Source organism: Hippopotamus amphibius, chromosome X, assembly GCF_030028045.1.
Source record: "Hippopotamus amphibius kiboko isolate mHipAmp2 chromosome X, mHipAmp2.hap2, whole genome shotgun sequence".
In the NCBI taxonomy this organism is placed as follows: Eukaryota; Metazoa; Chordata; class Mammalia; order Artiodactyla; family Hippopotamidae; genus Hippopotamus; species Hippopotamus amphibius.
In genome coordinates, this window is record NC_080203.1 from 45,431,542 (window position 1) to 45,452,544 (window position 21,003).

General features: G+C 39.9%; 2 protein-coding genes across 7 annotated transcripts; both read right to left on the reverse strand.

Moving 5' to 3' along the window:
- Nucleotides 1-8,318: 8,318 nt before the first annotated feature.
- Nucleotides 8,319-20,587, reverse strand: TCEAL3 (transcription elongation factor A like 3). 5 transcript variants are annotated; one of them, XM_057717818.1, is made up of 4 exons: nucleotides 20,493-20,529; nucleotides 19,830-19,902; nucleotides 9,314-9,383; nucleotides 8,319-8,948 (listed from the first exon to the last, which is right to left on the reverse strand). In XM_057717818.1, the coding sequence occupies exon 4, from the start codon at nucleotides 8,919-8,921 to the stop codon at nucleotides 8,319-8,321; it is 603 nt and encodes a 200-aa protein (XP_057573801.1). In that variant the 5' UTR covers nucleotides 8,922-8,948; nucleotides 9,314-9,383; nucleotides 19,830-19,902; nucleotides 20,493-20,529. The 5 variants fall into 5 exon arrangements, with proteins under 5 accessions (XP_057573801.1, XP_057573799.1, XP_057573797.1 ...); XM_057717816.1 differs by lacking the exons at nucleotides 19,830-19,902; nucleotides 20,493-20,529 and adding an exon at nucleotides 10,290-10,937; XM_057717814.1 differs by lacking the exons at nucleotides 19,830-19,902; nucleotides 20,493-20,529 and adding an exon at nucleotides 9,949-10,236.
- TCEAL4 (transcription elongation factor A like 4) lies at nucleotides 18,533-20,556 on the reverse strand. Of its 2 annotated transcripts, none has more exons than XM_057717821.1 (3): nucleotides 20,493-20,539; nucleotides 19,830-19,902; nucleotides 18,533-19,458 (listed from the first exon to the last, which is right to left on the reverse strand). In XM_057717821.1, exon 3 carries the CDS (start codon nucleotides 19,435-19,437, stop codon nucleotides 18,757-18,759), a length of 681 nt encoding a protein of 226 aa, XP_057573804.1. In that variant the 5' UTR covers nucleotides 19,438-19,458; nucleotides 19,830-19,902; nucleotides 20,493-20,539; the 3' UTR covers nucleotides 18,533-18,756. The 2 variants fall into 2 exon arrangements, with proteins under 2 accessions (XP_057573804.1, XP_057573803.1); XM_057717820.1 differs by having other exon boundaries at nucleotides 18,537-19,463; nucleotides 20,493-20,556.
- Nucleotides 20,588-21,003: the final 416 nt, after the last annotated feature.

Here is a 21,003-nt window from a genome sequence, read left to right on the forward strand (position 1 = left end):
ATCCTGTTGGTGGAGTGCTTCTAACCACTTCTGGTTTTGTACAGCCCAATTTGCATCAATGTCTACTCAGATAAACTCTTAACATTTTTAATATGCTTCAATAGATATTTTAATCATCCTGGTGTCTGAAGAGGGATCCAAAGAAACCACCAATGGCCCTAAGGAGCAATGAGCAATGAGCAAGAGTAGATACCTGCTGATCCCATTGTGCTCATTGCTTTCTTGCTGTGTCTGGATGTCGCGAATAAGTCCCTCTTGGGTATCCAAGCTCTACAGATTTTGCATTGTGAGTGACCCAACTTTACTTGAGCATTTCTTTTTCCATACTGGGTCTACAGTTGGACTGGTCTGACTTAAACTGGACTGTGCCAGTGTGAGGCCTCAGGTAAATAAATTTTGTTTTGAGAGGAGAAAAGAAAAACTGGTTTCATTCTAGTCCAAAGAGTCAGGCACTCCTCCATCTGGGATTCCAGCTAACTATATGTATAAAAATTATGGGCCCAGAACCTGTGTTTGTGTGAACAAATGGCTTAACCTTACCAAAGATAATCTTTAATTACAGTGGCCACAGTGAGAAACTTTTAACCTAGATGAGCTCATCCATTTACAAGGTGCCATAGAGAAAAAGGATTCTCAGCCAAGTATTCAGAAGGGTAGAGAGAAAATTATTTTTCCTCCTCTACAATTTATGATGACCCAGATGGGACCCTCTGAGACACCTCACTTGCTCTGGAGCCTGTAGATCAGACCCTAAGAAAACTGACAGAAGCCAGTGAAAGGTAAGAATTCTTACCAAAGTCAGCTCTCCTGGATCTCAGTCTGTAGTGTCCAGTTAAGAGAGGAAGGTAAAATTTCATGGTGTCCCTTCTTTTCCAAATTGAGATTTCTGTGACTTTGGTTTTGGGGTACCCGTTTGTTATTAATCCTTTCCATCCCAGGAACAACAATTACTTTCCTGTCTGTCTCTCATTTTGTGTACCGAGGACTTGGCTTGGCTTTCTTCCTGTTGGGGCACAAAATTTGTCATTGCTTCCATGCACAGGCATCTCAACTGTCAGGTTTGGGTGCCCCAAAATATGACCAGACAGAAATGTGGGTTGAGCTCCATTTGCAGTTAGTGTCCCACTGACTGCCAGCTCTCAGGGGAATTGTCCAAGTCTCTTTCTTTTGGTTATCTTAGCAAGCGGCCCTGGATCATGAGAGAACTACATCTTTTCACCATCTTTGGGGATGCTTCATGTGTCCATGGTTAAGCCATAAAAGGCTTATTGATTTTAGTTGGAAGTAACTTGGCAGGTATACACTTGGCTTAAAGGTAAAGGGAAAAAAATAAAAAAGAGTTCAATACTGCAAGGAATATTTACTGTTTCTAATAACCTTATATAAGTTATTTGAGAAAATTTTTCTTGAAAGGAACTCTGGTCAGAAGTTTGCCAAATTGGAAGCTGATAGTGACAGTCTGATAGGAATATTTTTAGGCCTTCTCCCCTAAGCTAAAATGGAACTATGTACTCAGAGTGGAAAAAACAAAATGAAACATTCTGAAGTCTTTGTGGAAAGATTTACTAAAACACTTCAAAGATACACAGCTCTAAATGTAGGATATAGGACTCTTTTGATTTCCATCTTAGTTGGTTATCTTCTCCCTGATATAAAGAAGCAAATTGAAGATGTATTTGGATGGGTGTGTTAGCCCCTTGATATCATTCAGGTTTCAACCCAATTCTTTGAGGAATTAAAAACAATTGTACTTGTCTTACAAATTGAGTCTTTCAGAGAACAGAAATGTGACTCTAGAAGCAATTTAAAGCTCACATATCCTTTTTACCAAATCCTAAACCTGCTCTATTCATCTCAAATGCTTACAGGTATTGTAAAAGATCAGGACATTGGAAACAAAACTATAATTCAAAAAGATACATGCACCCCTATGTTCATAGCAGCATTATTCACAATAGCCAAGACATGGCAACAACCTAACTGTCCATTGACAGATGAATGGATAAAGAAGATGTGGTACATATATACAATGGAGTACTACTCAACCATAAAAAGAATGAAATAATGCCATTTGCAGCAACATGGATGCAACTAGAGATTATCATACTAAGTGAAGAAAGTCAGAAAGAGAAAGACAAATACTATATGATATCACTTATATATGGAATCTAGAATATGACACAAATGAACCTATCTATGAAACAAAAACAGAATCAGGGACATAGAGAATAGACTGGTCATTGCCAAGGGGAAGGGGGGTGAGAAAGGGTTGGATTGGGAGTCTGGGATTAGCAGATGCATACTGGTATATATAGAATGGATAAACATCAAGGTGCTACTGTATAGCACAGGAAACTATAGTCAATATTCTGTGATAAACCATAATGGAAAAGAATATGAAAATGAATGTATATATAACTGAGTCACTTTGCTGTACAGCAGTAATTAACACAAGATTATAATTAAACTATACTTCAATAAAAATAAATTTAAAAAATTTTTAGTTATAGAATTTCTATTTCATGTTTTTTATAATTTCCAGTTACCCGCTTAAATTTTCAATCATGTCTTTTATCTCCTATTTTGTAAGAAAAAATATTATTTTTATTATTATTACTATTATTATTATTTAATTTTTTTTGGCTGTGCCACACAGCATGCAGAATCTTAGTTCGCTGACTAGGGATTGAACCCACACCCCTGCAGTGGAAGCACAGAGTCTTAACCACTGGACTGCCAGGGATGTCCCAGAAAAATTATTTTTAAATTGAGTCTTGTAATTTCGATATCTGGAACTCCTATAGAACTGTATTTGCTGTTTGTTGTTTCTGCTGAGTTTTGTTTGTTTGTTTTGTTTTTGTTTTTGTTTTCATGTTGTCTGGGTTCATTTTGTACCTGGCTACCTTTTACTGTGTAGACAGACTGTTGACCAAGTTGACTGTAGGCTTAGGATGATGTAAACTTCTTGCAGAGAAAATTTACCCTTGTTTATGCCAGGTGCCTGTAACCATGCAATTCAGAATCCCCTGAATCTTAATATAGGAATTTGGATAATTAAAAGTTGAGCTGTTGATCCAGTAAAAAAAAGAAGTATTCTCTCAGAAATATAGAAACTAGCCAAAATGTTTTTCAAATTCATGTGGTCTAGGATAATCTTTGGTAAATAAAAGCTAGTTTAACTTTGTTGGTTTAATTAAAACAGGCATGTCTTCAGAGTTATCAGCATTAAATATAATGCAAACATACAGCTTTTATTCTAGCCAGGTTTACTAAAAGTCATATTATCTCTGTCACAGGACTTGTTAGCAAGAAAAATAACTTAAGATGATGGTTAGCTGTTTAATGCCTCATGAAATGTTCATGAGTAATCTAAACAGATGAATTATGTAGATGTAATTAAGATAAAAATGTATATGTGAACTTTTCAACAGTAATTATGTTTTTATGGTGTGTCTACTTAAAAATAGTTTCAAAAATCTTTTTGATAACTTGAAACCTTAAAGTTACACTAAATAATGATGGATATGCATTAAATATCTAGATCATTGTCTTTTCTTTTTCAGGGTCCTCATGTTACATTTAGTTCTGTTATATCTCTTTTATTTGTATTATTTTAATTAATTAATTGTATTTATTTTTTATTTTGGCTTTGTTGTTGTGAGTGGGCTTACTCTAGTTGTGGCAAGTAGGGGCTACTCTTCATTGTGGTATGCGGGCTTCTTATTGCAGTGGCTTCCCTTGTTATGGAGCATGGGCTCTAGATGCGTGGGCTTCAGTAGTTGTGGCACACAGGCCCAGCAGTTGTGGTGCGTGGGCTTAGTTGCTCTGTGGCATGTGGGATCTTCCCGGACCAGGGATTAAACCCGTGTCCCCTGCATTGGCAGGTAGATTCTTAACCACTGCGCCACCAGGGAAGTCCTTAGATCATTTTCAAATAAAATAAAATAAAATACTGAAACAAACTACTGAGCATAGGTTTATCTACTTTAGCATCTTTTTATAAAGGAACTGAAGATATTTGGATCTATTAGCAAACGTGTTGTGCCATACTGGAAAATTTACTATCAGGAAGAATATACTTTTAGAAATTATGAAATATATTTATAAACTTGCCAATCCATAGAATGCTTGTGTAACAGGCAATCCACAATTGCTTACTTTTTAGTTTCACTAGAAATTAAAGTTTTTAAGGGTTAAGAATGCTAATCAATATATGTAATTAAAAATACTAGAAATATTAAGGGTGAAAGGAAACAACTGTGTATGAAAAGTAGGTAAGGATAGTAGGTTGTGTGTTTTTGATAAGGAGAGGTATGAAAGACATGTTTTTGTTAAGGGAAAAAGAGTAATTTTGTTCTAAAGTAGAATGACTGCATGTTCCAGGATGAGAAAGGGGAAAATACAGGGAAAAAAAAAAAACAAAACAACCCTGAGTGGGTAGAAAGTTTGAGGCAAATGAATCTTGGGAAAGGAATTTTATGTGTGGTCAAGCTAGCTAGGATTAGTATGGATTTATTTATAAGTTTTTAAAGAATGAACCTTAATATCAGAAGTGCAGTGGTACAGGGACTTCCCTAGTGATCCAGTGGTTAATAATCCAAGCTTCAACTGTAGGCGTCATGGGTTTGATCCCTGGTAGGGGAACTAAGATGGGAAAATGGCCAAAAAAGAAAAAAAAAGTATACTGGTGCAAAATTAGAGTTTGATTTTCTCTCTGTTAAAAAGAAAATGTCTTTTGGACTATTGGTCTTCTCTTGATAAGAGATTGTGAAATGTTTTTCTTTACCTTTTGGGTAACCTGCCTGAAAAGCAAAGACTTTGTCTTACCAAAATAAATTTTTGTGCTTCATATTGTCTTTATCTGGTCTTTGATTACATGAGAGAATTGAATCTTCTCAATGTGAAAAGAGCTATATTTTATTCACAATTTTGTAACCTTCTGTATTTACCTTAAAAATCTTTTATTATCACTTTGGTTAAATAGATAATTAAATATCATTTCATATTGATCTGTGATCCTGTTTAATCAAATGTTCAAACTTCTGGCATTTTTGACAACTTCCCAAAATCAAATTCTAAATGGAGTTTTTTTGACCTCAAACTATTTTGGGGATTTCCCAGAGGGTCCTTAGAAAATCTCAAAAAATTGTCTCTCACCTTATAAAAGAGATGTTAAAACAGGTTTATTTGTTATGTTAAATTACATGGAAAACATTGTCAAATAAGAAGTCTTGAGCCTTCTTAGATCATATATGTATGGGGATATGTTACTAATATAGATATTCCAGATTTGTTTGAAGTTCACAGAAGTTTGTCAATACCCTCATTGTCCAGTTATTATCTTAAATTGTCATATGGCACAGATTTATGTCATATTGTAATCTGAGATTATCCTCTTTTCCCTATTTTTCTAATGATAAATTTTATTGTCCACATGGAAACATTTTATCATTAGCATTTGCTTTTTCCCATTTCTTAGCAGGAGAAACCTCTGGAACTTATTAAGTAGATAGTGGCAGAAAGTTAATTTCAAAAAATCTTTAAACCACTTCAGATTTAATAAGCAATAATATTTTACTCTGAAACTACAGACTATTCCATATTTTTCCTATTTTTAAGTGAAGGTTTTATTTTATTTTATTGGCCATGCCACGTGGCTTATGGGATTTTAGTTCCCCAACCAGGGGTTGAACCCGGGTCCTCAGCAGTGACAGTGCAGAGTCCTAACCACTGGACTGCCAGGGAATTTCCTAAATGAAGTTTTTATAATTTGGGGTTTTACCTTTTGTTCTGTGAGCCACTTTGAATTCATGTTTTGTCTATGGTGTGAGGTAAGGGTACTTTTTTTTGTATTTATGTCTGCTATGGACTGAATGTTTGTGTAACCCTGAAATTCATTCAGTTGGACGGTATTTGGAAGTAGGGCCTTTGGCGATTAGGCCTTGCAGGTGGAACCCTCATGAATGGGATTTATTTCATTATAAAGGAGACCCCAGAGAGCTCCCTTGCCCCTTCATTCATGTGAAGACATCTGGTTATGAACCAGGAATCTGACCCTCCCTAGACACCAGATCTGCAGGCATCTTGATCATGGACTTCCCAGACTCCGGAACTATGAGAAATTCCAGTCTGTGGTATTTTTGTTATAGCAGCCCAAACTGACCAAGACAACATCCAATTGTTCCAGCATCATTTGTTGAAAAGTCTTTCTCCACTGAATTGCTTTGGGTCCTTTTTAAAAATGAATTGACCATATATATGTGGGTCTACTTTTGGACTGTGTCTTATTCCATCATTCTGTATGTCTGTCCTGATGCCAGTACTACATAGTCTTGATTACTGTAGCTTTATAGTTATCTCTGAAATCAGGCAGTGAGTCCTCCAACTTTGCTCTTCACTTTCAAAATATTTTCGCTATACTATGTCCTTTGCTTTTCCATAGAACTTTAAGAATTGCAGTTTGCTGAGATTTTTATTGGGATGGCATTGAATTTATAGGTCACTTTTGGAGAGAATTACCATATTAACACAATCAAGTCTTCTAATCCATGAACAGTGTATCTTTTTAACTCAGGGCTCCTGATTCAATCATAATTTATTAAGTATGTGTGTCAAATACAGTGTAAGGGATATTAGGATGAATAAGAAAGTGTTTGGAAAAAGCAACATACTAGTGGGTTAAATAAAAATGCCTAACATTGAGAGTTTCTAATATTTTTAAGAGCACTGTTATACTTTTCAGTTGGAATTGGTTTGGAGTGGGAAGGGATATTTTCAGCTTGAAATTCAGTTGTGTAACCCTCTCTGATTATATGTGGACAAGTCCTTTGATTTTGTGTAGGAAGCCAGCTAGGAGACTTTTTAGAGAGAAAACACACTAAGAAAGGTATGTAAATTTAGATACGGCTTCCCTGAGGTACTGTGGTGTGTAGTTCTAATAATCATCCACTGTCTTGTCTGTAGATTTGTCTCAGGATACAACTCCCAGTGGACCCAAAATATATGAGTCCTGTAAGAGATAAGAAACTACTATAAGCAAATATAAAATGAACTAAAAATGTTAATGACTACTTTGCTAAGAACTATGTAATATAGTGGAGCCCAAACAGCCCTGGGTCAGTACCACCAGGGTAGGTACAACTCTGAAGTTGGGAGAAGGGGTTTACCACATTCCTGTAGGAGCCAAATAGGGGCTTTGGCCCTTTGGGAACTATAGGGAATCAGAGGGGCTTCATCACCATGAGGACTCCATCATATCAGTAGCTGTCAGGAGAGGGTACAGGGCACAGCAGAACAGAAGTGCCCAGCAGATATGGTAGTATCCAGAGAAGAGTGGCAGTCTCTTCTCTGCTGCTTAGACTTGTTCCTAGGCACAGGTGAGACCTACCCTCAGCCCTCCCCTGAGTGTCTGACAAGGTCCAGGTCCTACTACTACAAAGGGGCCTGCCCAACATACTCTGTATCTCATCTGATCCACTCAGCAGATTGTGAGGCAAGTTTTATTCCCATATCACAGATGACAAGACTGACCTTTAGAGCACTAGATCTGTTACAACTGTCAGGTTGATTTCTCTAGCTATGAGTCCCAGAGGTAATGTTTTACTTATCATTTTACATTCTGACAACAGGAATTTTAAGCGTCTTCATTGCCCTCATAAGCTCACTGAACATTTCAATTGTTTATCATGTATTGAATTCTAAATATTTTTATCATGACAAACATAATCCATATCATTTAAGAAAAAGTGGGGATGAGTGAGCAAAGAAAAAGAATCACACATGTTGGGAGCCACAGGACAGCAGAGGACCCAGAAGCAGGGGTAGCAGTGCCCACTGACATGGTTACAACTAGGGGAAGACATGGGGATGGGCACACCTGCAGAGGAATGGCATGGAGGTACCATCAAGTGATTGGACTCATTTTTGAGTACAGGTAGGACCTATTTTCTGGCTACCATGCAGGAGAAAAACCGTCTCCTTTTTAGTGCACATATTTTCAGAATTTTCCTGTGCATAAATGTATTATGCATTTATATTTTTACAAAAATGGCTTGATACTATATATTCGGTTCTGAAAACTGTTTTTTCTTTATTGTTATTTTACAGTGTACCATGAACATCTCTTCCATGCACGTGGGTGAAAATCCCCTACTGAAACACAGCGCTACAGTTGGATCAAAAGGCTGCTGGTAACGAGAGTGACACCTAAAGCAAAGTATTAGCTTAAGGTTAAAGCACATAGCCTGGCAAATGCCTGCCAGGGAAAGCAGGATCAGCGATATTCTCATCAGAGAAATCAGAATTGAAGGCCAAAGGCATCACAGATATGGGATATCATGTAAGCCCCTTTGGCCCCTACCTCCACCCCTCATTCCCCTCACACCCCGTTGCCCCCTTGGGGTGAATGGATCCTGTACATCTCTTTGCATCCAATAAAAACCACCCATTTTCTGTCTTTTCCTTAGCTCTTCCTGAGCCCTTGACATATCTCCACATTCTCTCATCATCTCCTCACTGCCCAAATGCCTTTCCTGTAAGTTGACCTGATAGTCCCTGGGGGAATCATCTGTCCCCCTGTCCGTTTTTCTTTTTGCTTTCCGGGGCACATAATCTTCAGCGGGGCGCTTTTCGGCAGCCCGCGGCTGGCTGTCTGGCTTTACCTGGGATTCCGGCTTGCCCTCATCGTGTGGTTTTCCCTCAGCTTCGGACTTGCCCTGCTTTTCTTGCTTCTCCTCATTTTCCGGTTGTCCCTCATTGTCTGGCCATCCCTCATTCTGGAGCTTTTGCTCGTGTTCTGATTTCCTCTCCACTTCCGGCTTTTCTTCCTTATCTGACTTTTCTTCATCTTCTGGATCTACTTCATCTTCTGGCTTTCCCTTGCTTTCCAGCTTTCCTTCATTTTCATTGCAGAGTTTTTCCATATTGAGATGTCCTCTCCTTTTCCGGTCCTGATGGATGGGGTGGGGTTGGAGGAGAAGAGAAAAAGAGGAGACAAGGGAGACTGAGAGCCTGGGGGTGGAATGCAGGTCCGGATAGTACTGGCATCTCTCCCTTGTCAGGGTTCCCCTGACCTGGCCTGGGCTAGTGTGCCTTCTGCCCACCCTTTACCCCACCATTTCACCTGCACTGAGAGCCAACCATTTCCGTGGCAGGCCCTGCCACCTTGTACCATCCTTCAGCGTGGCAGGAAATGTGTATATTACATGTGGTGGGGGGGTGGGCAGTGGGGCCCTCAAATTCTACCCAAGCTGCGCCCTCCATACCCGGCCCCCAGCCTCGTGCCTGTCCAGTGCCTCTCCTCCCTTTCACTGACCTGCAGGGATTCTGGACAGGTTCCTCCTCCTTTTCTAGCCTTGCAGAGTGCTGGGAACAGCCACTCAGACCTACAGACAGGAAACAGAGAGGGGCTGCACGGTCAGTGGACTGAGGTCCCTTTCCTGAATCTGGGCCCGCCTCATCCAATGGTTCCCCCCAACTTCCCAGCATCCCAGCCGCCATTACTTTTCAGGCCTCAGGCACCAGACCAGGATGCTTTCCAAACTATTTTGGATCTCTGGGTCTTCCTCCCCTGCAGGCAACTCACCCCATCCCCACCCCTTTATGCTGAGGTCAATATTTCCTCCTGGGTGGAGAGCGTGAAAGGGATTTATTTTCAGAATTTGTCTACTGTTCACTGTCGCACTGCAGGGGCGCCCCCGCCCCGTCCCCCATTTCAGGCTCGAAAATGGATGGAGGGCACAGAGGAGGGGCGTCGAAGAGGCAGCGGGGCCAGTTGCAGCGTCCTCCCTTCCCACCTGCCCACGCCGCGCTCCGTGCCCCTCCTCACCCATCTCGGGATCCCTCCCCCTCTCCCCGCCCCTCCCCGCTCCTCCTCGCAGCTCCCGGATCCTAGTCCCACTCGCTTCCATCCCGGCCCGGGCCACCAGCAGCGCCCACCTTCACACTCACCTGCGGGGCCCGGGTCGGGCCTGCGCCTCCTTGGGCTCGCCCAAGCCCGCTCGCCCCTCGCCCGCCGCCCGGACAGCTCGGGAGCTGGTTCCGCGCGGGCGACGGGACCGGACCGCAGGGAGGGTGGGCGGGCGGGCGCGCGGGCTGCTGCCCACGTCGGCGCCCAGCCGGTCACGTGAGCGCCACGTCACTGGAGCGGTTTCCCCCCCGCCCCGCCCCCTCACCCCCATCCCAGAGGGACCGGATAGCTGCGGAGGGGCTGGGGGGCGGGGGAGGGGGGTTGGAGAAGGGGAAGTTACCAACAGAGCAGGAGGGAGGTTTCCAGACTGCAGGTGCTTTACCTGGCGCATCTCAGGTCCTCATTCAGCATCCCTCTGAGGTGCCCATTATCCCCAGTTGTGACAGCTGATCACAGGGAGGGTACCCGACTTCGCCAAGAGCGCTCCACACGGAGCCCCACAGCCCGCTTTCAAGACAAGTTCCGCCTGACTCCAGAGCCCTGGTGGTGGTGGTGCCTGCCAGAAAGCTGCACTGCCACCTTCAGTAGCTAGGTCCTGAACCTCTGCTCTTCTCAGTCCACGTGTTCTCTCTCCCTAGCTGATCTCTGTTCATTTCCCTCTAAGCACAGATGATTCCCATATCTACATATCCAGGTTATTCCCTACCCTGAGTCTCAGACCCATTTTTGCTTTCCCACCAGCAATATAGGAGAGTGATTATTTCCCCACACCCTTTCCAAAAGAATGTGACATACTTTTTAATTTTCACTGATAGGTGACAAGTAGTATATCGATGGCATTTAATTTTGCATTTCTGTTTAACAATTTAAATATCATTGTGAATTGTCCGTTCACATCTTTTCCACATTTTTCTATTGGGTTGTTGGTCCTTCACAGTTTTCAAGTGTTCTTTTTACATTAACTATATTAGGCCTTTATCTGTTATATAAATTGCAAATATTTACTTCCACTTTGTTAGTTGCTTTTTGACTTTTTTTATGATGTATTTCTGCCATGCATTAAAAAAATAGTCACATTTATCAGACTTTTCTTTCATTGCTTCTAGATTTTGAATCATAGTTAAGAACTCTTTCCCTACATGAAGTCAAAGAGGAATTCACCATGTTTTCTTTTAGTACTGGTAAGGTTAACTGTATTTGTCTTGAGGGCATCTGTGGTTAAGGAATAAACCAGTGTCAAAGTGAGTTGAATCTTCAGCAGATTCAAAGCACTAGAGTAACAAAAATCAAAGCCCAAGCCTTTATTAAAAGGGGAGGGGTTTCCTAGGAACTTCAAATATTTCACTTTAAGGGTAATTCTAAACTGGAAATAAACCAGCCCTCACAAAGTCTTTTAGCTTGGCTTTGCAACATCTAGGTGGACTAGTAAAGTTTAAGTTTTGAGTATAGATTACAGTGGTTTTAGACAGGAAGCGTCCTTATGGACCTGACCAATGCAAACAAAATCTCCTCTGGAGGAAGATTCCATCATCCCAGGCCTCAAATTATTTCAACAAACAACTGTTTAAGTATAATGCCCATACACAAAGATAACCAGAAACACAAAGAAAAAAGCCATCATAGGTAAGAAGCACCAGAGACAATAGACAACACAAACAGATCTATTAGCTTTGAATTATTTGAATTATCAGATACAGACTACTAAACCACAATGCTTAGTGTATTCAGATAAATAAAATCTAATCTTGAAAATTTCAACAGGAAACCAAAAAACAGAAAAACTAGAAAAGAAAGGAAATTCCAAAACTAAAAAATAAATAAAAAATAAAGCTGAAATTAGAAACTAGTGGATGGCCTTAACAGCAGATTAAGTGCAACTCAAAAGAGAATTAACTAAAAATTTTATTCAGATGAAATTATCCATAAGGCTGTACAGGTAGTCAAAAAGATGGAAAATACAGACAGGAGGGTATGATAAGGTCTAATACATGTTTAAGTGGAGTTCCAGAAGTTAAAGAGAAATGGAATTGTTTAGAGGCAATCTTTGAAGATTTAATGGCTGAGGAATATTCAAACCTGATGAAAGACATTGATCCATAGATCCAAGAAGTCCAACAAATCCCAAACAGCATATATAAAAAGAAACCCACACATAGAATGCATAATAGTGAACTTACAGAGAATCCAAGACAAAGAGAAAATCATAAAAGTAGCCAGAAAAAAAGAGTATGCCTCAAAAGGAACAAAAGTTAGGCTAATTACTGGCTTTGCAACAATAATGATGAAAGCATGAAGATGGTGAAATGACATCTTTAGTATCTTGAAAGAAAATCAATGCCAACCAAGAAATTAATAACCAGCAAAAAAATACCCTTCAAAAATGAAGGTGATATAAAAGCTTTACAAATAAACAAAAACATTTAGTTTCCAGCAGCAAGCATAAACCAAAAAAATACTAAATTCTATAGGGCACTTTTCAGATACCAGGAAAATTATCTCAGATGCAAGACTGGGGATGAAGGAAGGAATAAAAAGCAATTAAAAGCCTAATAGCTATATAAATGTAAATCAATACCATATAAAATAATATTATCTTGTTAATTCATATTGACAACATAAGAGTCAAGAGGGCTAGAGTAAAAGTAAAGTTCTGGCATTATCTAGGGAGTGTGTAAAAGTATAAATTAATATTAGCCTTTAATAAGTCAAGACTATGTTATAATTGCCAGAAAACTATTAAGGAAGAGTAAGAGTGTAAAACTTCTAAGCTAATAGAGGGGAAAAAATAAGAAAATAATCAATTCTAAAGAAGAAAAAGCTAACATAAATCAGATGGGACACAGAGATGGAACTTGGTACAATGGCTATGTCCAGTATTAATATCAGTAAGTACACTAAATGTAAGTGGTTTACATGAAGCAACTAAAAAAACAAGATTTTCAAACTGGAAAAAACCCAACTATATACTATTTACAAAAGACATACCTGAAATATAAAGATACATAAAGACTGAAAGTAAAAGTATAGGAAAAAAATAACATGAAAACACTAACCAAAAGAAAGCCATTGTACTTAACTTAAAAAAATAGACTTTAAAGCAAAAAGCATTACAAGACATAAAGAATGTCACCTCGTGATATTTAAAATTTGTATGCATTTATTAAATTGACCTCAAAATAAATAAAATGAAATTTGATAGAACTACAAGGAGAAATCAACAAATCCTCCATTTCAGTGTTAGCACTCCTCTCAAACTGTGTAAATATTTAAAGTGTTGAAAGAAATAAAAACACTAACCTAAAATTCTATTTTTTTATTTTTTTTTATTTTTTTGGCGCACAGGCTTAGTTGCTCCGTGGCATGTGGGATCTTCCTGGAGCTGGGATCGAACCCGTGACCTCTGCATTGTCAGGTGGATTCTTAACCACTGTGCCACCTAGGAAGCCCTAACCTACAATTCTATATCCAGTGAAATAACCTTTTAACTGTGGAGGAGAAATAAAATACTTTTCTCAAACAAAAAGTGATGGAATTCAGCATCAGCAAACCTTTCCTCCAGGAAATGTTAAAAGATTTTCTTCGGGCAGCAGAAAAATGGTACAGGCCAGCAACTCAGATCTACATAAAGGAAGAGCATTGAAAATGCAATAAATGAAAGTAAAATTAAATCTTTTATTTCTTATTCTTAATTGACATAAAAGATGTCTATCTAAAGTAATAAAGTAACAATGTATTAAGTGTGGCAAATGGATGAGTGAAATGAATGATGAACATTTTGTAATAAGGTACCTGTACTACATATAAGTGAAACAGAAGAGTGTTATTTGAAAGTGATCTTAGTTAAAAAATGTAAACTCAAGGAAAATCATTAAAAAATTTTTATAGAACTATAATTGCTACATTAAAAGAGAAGACAAGTAGAATCATGTAAAATACTCAAAACTAGAGAAGGCAGAAAACGAAGCCTCTGGCAACAAACAGAAAACAGTTACAAACATGGTTGATATTAAATCCAAATATACCAAGAATCATTTTAAATGTGAATGGTCTAAATACACCAATTAAAGAAACAAATTATCAGAGTGGATTAAAAAAAAACCCAACTATACATTGTGTATAAGAAGCCCACTTTAAATATAAAGCGTGATAGGTTAAAAGTAAAGCAACAGAGAAAGGTCTGCACTAATCAAAAGAAACCTTGGCAAAAAAAGAAAGCTGGAGTATTTACATAATTTCAGACAAAGCAGAACAAGGAAAATTATCAGAGATCAAAAGAGGTACTACATAATGATAAAGGGAAAAATTCTGAGAAAAACACATAATAATCCTAAACATGTATATGCACCTAACAAAAGTGTCAAAATATATGAGGCAAAAACTGATAGAACTGAAAGGACAGACAAATCCATTATTAGAGTTGAAGACTTCAATGCCCCCATCCAGTAATTGACAGATTAAGCAGGCACATACAGCCTACCTGAACAGCATTATCAATCAACTTGATTTAATTTATTGACATTTATAGAATATTCCATCCAACATATTTTTTTTCAAGCTCATATAGAACATTCACCAAGAAAGTCCATATTCTATGTCATAAAACACACCTTAAATATTTAAAAGAATAGAAATCATAAAAGTATGCTCTCAGTAGAATTAAACTAGAAATCAATAACAGGATAGATGGAAAATCCAAATATCTGGAAATTAAACAACACAATTCTAAATAACACATGAGTCAAAGAAGAATTCTCAAGAGAAATGTAAAAATGCTTTGAATGAAGTGAAAATACAAGATATCAAACTCTTTGGGATGAAGCAACAGTAGTGCTTAAAGGGAAATTTCTAGCTTAAACACATACATGGAAAAGAAGAAGGTTCTAACATCAATAACCTATGCTTTCTCCTTAGGAAACTAAAGAAAGAAGAGTAATTTAAGCCAAGCAAACTGGAAAAAAGAAATAGAGACAAAATCAAGGAAAGTGAAAACAGGAAAACAACAGAGGAAATCAACAAAACCGAAAGCTGGTTCTTTGAAAAGATAAATAAAATTGTTAAATCTCTTACTAGGGTAACCAAGGAAAAAAGGAAAGAAGACTCATATTAACAATATCAGAAATGAAAATGAGGTTATCGCTCCTGATCCCACGGACATTATCTTCTTAATGACGGATTACTGTGAACAACTCTATGCCTACAAATTTGATAACAGATGAAATGGACTAATTACTCAAAAGAGACAAACTACCAAAACTCACACAAGGGGAAAAAGATACCTGAATAGTTCTGTACTTATTAAAGAAATTGAATCAATAATTAATAACCTTCCAAAGATAGAAATCATTATGACCAAATTCTACCAAAGATTTAAGGATCACCAGTAAATATTTAGAAATCACCAGTGAATTCTATGAAACATTTAAGTTAGAAATAAAACCAATTCTCCACAGTCTCTTCCATAAAATTGTAGAGAACACTTGACATTCTGTGAGACCAATATTACCCTAATACCAAAACCAGATAAAAGATACTACAAGAAAGGAAAACTACACACCAATATCTCTAATGAACACAGACACAAAATCCTCAACAAAATATTATGAAATTGAATCCAATAATGTATAAAAAGTTTTATGCCAAACAAGGGAAATTTATTCAAGGTATTCAAGGCTGATTCAACATTTCAAAATCAATCAATATAATCCACCACATGTTAACAGACTAAAAAAGAAAAATCATATGATCTTATTATTTTATGCAGAAAAAGCATTTGACAGAATCCAACACCTATTCATAATAAAAGCCCTCAAACTAGGATTAGGGGGAAACTTCCTCAATTTGATAAAGAATATCTACAAGAAACTAACATTATACTTAGTGATGAGAAAGCAAACACTTCACCTGGAACAGGGCAAGGATGTCCTTTCTCATTGTTCCTATGAAACATCATACTGGAAGTCCTAACTAGAGCAGTAAGACAAAAAAGGAAATAAAAAGTATACAGACTGCAATGCAATGAAACTATATTTGCAGATGACATGATGGTCTATGTAGAAAATGCCAAAGCACTGACAAACTCTTGGCCACAAGATTGCAGGATGTAAGTTAATATAAAAATTAATTGCTTTCCTATATACCAGCAATGAACAATTGGAATTTGATATTTAAAAGTGCCATTTATAACAGCATTCCCACAATACAGAATGTGACAAGACTCTAAGTGTATCACAAATGCATGAAACAATTTCACTGAAAGGGATGGAAGAATAAGGCACTGACATAGGTAACTTTGGAAATGAGTGGAGTCTGTAAGACTAAAGACAAAATTTTCTCTATATAAAAATAAATATATTTTAAAACATATAAATATATACATACATACACACATATATGTGTATATCTATCTCTATATGTATATATATGGAGAGAGAGAGAGAGATGCATATATATGCATGGGTTGTTGTATACCCATATATCTTCTTTCTCTGTCAACTGAAAGGGCCTAGAAGCAATGATATCCCAATAGTAAAGAGTATACCTAACACCCAAATCTTGGTTTTTAATACCATTCTCCAACCAAAGGTACCAGGGCTCCTTGGAGAAATGACTGATTCTAGGACTTGGGCAGGAAATATGCAAGATAAGGCTAGAGCATCTTATAGTGCCAGAAAATTGTTCTTTTTTAAAAAAACACACATATACACAATGATGGGGGTATGTCAAATAGATCCAAGATCCAACTGAAAGAGCTTCCAAAGGCCAAAAGTGGAACAATCTGAGCAATGAAAATATATAAAATAGTATTAGATTATAGTCCAAAGAATAAAATTAATGAGCCATACTGGTATAAATTGAACACGTTAATAAATGTGGGAGAAAGCAAATATCCTATGCAGAATTCCAAATAAATGTTGGAGATACTCCATCCTCAAGGAGATGGAACACAACACTGCATTCTTTAAGTGTGAACCATGCAGTGACTTTCTTCCAAAGAGTACAGTCTGGAAAGGGAGAAATAAGAGAGTAACTTTACCATGGAGAATCCTGACAAACACTACCTCAAGCCAGGTGACCAACGTTAACATCAACAGCGATAATACTGATAGTATGTACCCTTTATATGATGCTACTTTACCTGTGTGATCCTCTTCCCAAAAGCTAACACCTGTCTAACCACAAGAAACAAGCAAACTGAAATTGTGTTACACTATACAAAGTACCTGACTAGTACTTCTCAAGAGTGTCAAGGCATCAGAAACAGGAAAAGTATGAGAAACTGTCACAGCCAAGAGGAGCCTAAGGAGACATAATGACTAAATGTAAGGTGGTAACCTGGATAGGATCCTGGAACAGCAAAAGGACATTAGGGAAAAATTGAGGAAATCTGAATAAAGTATGTACTTTGATAAATAATAATGCATCAACATTGGTTCATTGTGACAAACACTTCAAACTAAAATAAGATATTAATAATAGGGGATATTAGGTATGGGGTATATAGAAACTGTATATCTTTGCAATAATTCTGTAAACCTACAACCGTCCTAAAATAAAAGTTTATTTAAAGAAACACTATAAGCAAAGAAAAGGCCAATGAAGAGCCAGAGGAAAAAAATCACATAGGTAAATGGGTCTGCTGAAATAAGCCAGGGCTTAATAGGAATTTCCTAGGAGACAACTCCTTCTAAGAAAAAATTGTCAGCAGATAAGAGATTAACAGGTGAGAAGAGCAGAGCATCTGGTCACTCAGACTTTTCTCCTGGTTCAATCTCCAGTATCTAAATCCAGTGGAGATGGCTGTATGCAAAAACACACACAAACCAACAAAAAATTTGGAAAGGTGTGTTTTATAAGAGCTTTATAAATATCAAGGCCCAAGTAACAATTGGGTGCTACCCACCTGAGTTAGGGTAACTCTACTGTAGGTATTCTCCACCCTTCTGTTGTGACACTGTGTTGCTTTAGTCCCTCATGATCTCCAGCCCATCAGCAGCAGTGGGGGCCTTAGCAGGATACAGAACCCACGCGAAGAGGCACAGCACCCAAGAGTCATGGCATTACCCAGGGGAGAGTGGCACCCACCTCTCAGCTGTCTGGACTTATTCCTAGACACACTTAAGACCTCCCTCAGCCCTCTCCCAAACACCTGATGGGGTTCTGATCCTGCTAGTGCAGGGGAGAGGGTAGGAGCCAGCCCAACACAGCTCACACACTCAGTATCTCATCGGATATTCTCCACAGCCCTGGAAGGCAAGTTTTATCCCCACTTCACTGATGCCAAGACTCTCTCTTACAACAATAGATATGTAATAATTGCCAGGTTGATTTTTCCAGCTTTGAGTCCCAGAGGTAATGTGACTTTCACGTATCATTTCACGTCCTGAGAACAGAAATTTTGTGTTTCCACTGCCTTCACAAGCTCACTAAACAGTACTTTTGATTGCTTAGTATTGCTTCCCTATTTTTTTATCTTTCATTATTGTTATGATAAAAGTAATAAGTGTTTTTTAGGAGAATATAAACAGATGAAAAAAAGCAGAAAAAAATCACCCACAGATAACCACTGTTAATCTTTTAGTAGACACAGCTTTCAGAGATTTTTCTGTACACAGATCACTATGTAAGTATCTTTGTAGTTTTACAAAAATGGACTGATGCCATATATATGGCTCTGAAAACTGTTTTTTAAGTTTTACAATGCATCATAAACATTTTTCCATGCAATGGATTGAAAATCTGCTACTGAAACATAGAGGGCTGCAGTTGGAATAATGAGAGAGACACCTAAAGCATAGTATTAGCACAAGGTTAAATAAAGCACAAGGCCTTCCGAATGCCTGCCAGGGGCACTACACAAAAGGAATGTCTTCAAAGCCCCTTTGTGGGGCCCTGCAGCCACCCCTGAGTTCCCGCGGGCCCCTCGGGTGGAAGGGGTCCTGTAAACTTTTTTGCATCCACATAAACCCCCCCAATTTTTGTCTGGTTTTCTTCACCTCATCCTCTACCCTGGCCATCTCATCAAATTCTCTTATCATCTCTTCATTGCTCAGATGCATATCGTGTATGGCCTCCTTGTATTCCTTGAGACACTGAGCCAGCCCCTTGTTGGTTTTTCTTTTGGCCTTCCTGGGGACATCATCCCCAGCTGGGCGCTTTCCTGCAGCCCTTGGTTCGCTGGCTGGAGCTTCTTCTTTTGGCTTTCCCTCGTTCACTGGCTTTCCCTCCATTACTGGCTTCCCCTCGCTCTCTGGTTTTCCTTCTTTCGGTTTTCCCTCACTCACTGGCTTTCCCTGGCTCTCCAGCTTTCCTTCTTTTGGCTTTATCTCACTCTCTGGCTTTTCCTTATCCTTTAGTATTTTCTCATCTTCTGTCTTTTCCTTGTGATCTGTCCGTCCCTTGTTTTCTAACTTTTTCTTGTCTTCCATAGTACAAGCTACCCCTGGCTTTCCCGCATCCAGTGGCTGTTCTTTGTTTTCCATCTTGCCTTGGTTCTCAGGCTTTCCTTCATTTTCACTGCAGAGTTTTTCCATGCTGAGTGTCCCCTCCTTTTCCTGTCCTGGGGGTGGGGCAGGGGGAAGAGAAGACAAAGCGGAAACAAGAGAGACTGAGGGCTTGGGGATGGACTGCAGGTCCGGATAGTAGTAGTGGTCGCTTCCTGCCCCTTGTCAGGGGTCCCCAGACTTGGCCCGGCCCTCCTAGCGTGCCTTCTCCCCACCCTTTACCCCACCACTCCTCATGCACACTTGAGCCAACCATTTCCCGGGCAGGCCCTGCCATTTTTCCCTCTGCTTGCTCAGCGCGGCAGAGTGTGTATAAATGTGTTGGGAAGAGAGCAGTGGGGCCCCCGATTCTGCCCAGGGCTGTGCCCTCCACACTCCCCACCCCTCTGGGTCCCTGTCCAGTGACCTCCTTCTTCACTGACCTGCGGGATTTCTGGAAAGGTTCCTCCTCTTTCTCTAGCCCAGCAGAGCGCTGGGAACAACAGAGACGTAGACCTGCAGACAGACACGAGACCGGGGATGGGCATCGGCATCGGTGGATACACAGGGACTCGGGTCCCTTTCCTGAATCCCGGCCCTCGTTTCCCCCACCCAACGTTTCCCTCCCCCACCTCCTCCGCCCCCAGCACCCCAGCCGCCATTTCTTTTCACGCCTCAGGCGCCAGACCAGGATGTTTTCCAAACTCATTTTGGATCTCTGCGTCCTTCTCCCCCAGAGGCAACTCGCCTCCCCACCTTTGAGGTTAACTTTTTACTCTACGCAAGGAGTGGCAGAGGGGGGTTATTTCCACTGTCTCACTGGTGGGGCGCCCCCCAACTCTCCATCTCCGGCTCCAAAATGGACGGAAGGCAGATTAGAGGAGGTGTGGAGAAAGGGGAATGGGTACTTGGGGTGTCCGCCTTCCCCACCCTCTGCCCAATGGCCGTTTGCTCCCTCTTAGCCGTTTTCCCACCGCCATTTCTATCTACACTCTGGCCAGCTCCCCTCAACCCGGATCCCATCCCCAACCTTTTTCCTTTCTGCGCCCGTTCCTCCTCCCCCATTCCGGTGTCCCGCAGGCAGCGACTAGAGCCCTCACACTGACCTGAAAGAACGTGAAGCAACAATTAGAGGCTCGCAGACGGCTCCGGGTCCGACAGCAGGGAGGGAGGGAGGCAGGGTGGGCGGGCACCCGGGCACCCGGACCGGTGCCCACTTCTGAGCCCGGCGGTCACGTGAGCGCCGCGTCGCCGGAGCTCCGCCCTCGCACCCCGCCCACCAGCCGGCGTCTGCCAGCCGCACACCTCCTCCCTGCGGCGGGTCCCCCCTAAGCTTTCCTGGCTCTTTTGTCTTTTTCCTCTTCTTGAGAAGTTGGTCAGAGAAAGAATTTTAATAAAAACCCCAGAGGCTTTTTTTTAATGGGTTGAGCGGTCCGGGGGAGGAGTCTATAACGTTGCTCTTAAATTCCATTGAAAGAACGTAGATTCACCAATGAAATCTTATGAATGTGAACCTTAATATTGTACAAAGAGTAGAATATTGCACTTTAGAAAAAAATTAGGAAAAATGTTCCCGTCAAAATGAAATTGTCCCTTGTTCCTGGTATGCACAAACAT

What these genes read in the sequence shown, in the direction of transcription:
- TCEAL3 (XM_057717814.1), bottom strand. Translation starts at nt 10,178, where the DNA reads ATGGGGGTGAGGGGGCGGGGCGGGGGGGAAACCGCTCCAGTGACGTGG. An exon ending in GCCCGACCCGGGCCCCGCAG is followed by an intron (nt 9,384 to 9,948) that starts GTGAGTGTGAAG and finishes TCCTGTCTGTAG; the next exon opens with GTCTGAGTGGCTGTTCCCAG. An exon ending in CCTGTCCAGAATCCCTGCAG is followed by an intron (nt 8,949 to 9,313) that starts GTCAGTGAAAGG and finishes CCCATCCATCAG; the next exon opens with GACCGGAAAAGGAGAGGACA.
- TCEAL4 (XM_057717821.1), bottom strand. Translation starts at nt 19,437, where the DNA reads ATGGAAAAACTCTGCAGTGAAAATGAAGGAAAGCCTGAGAACCAAGGC.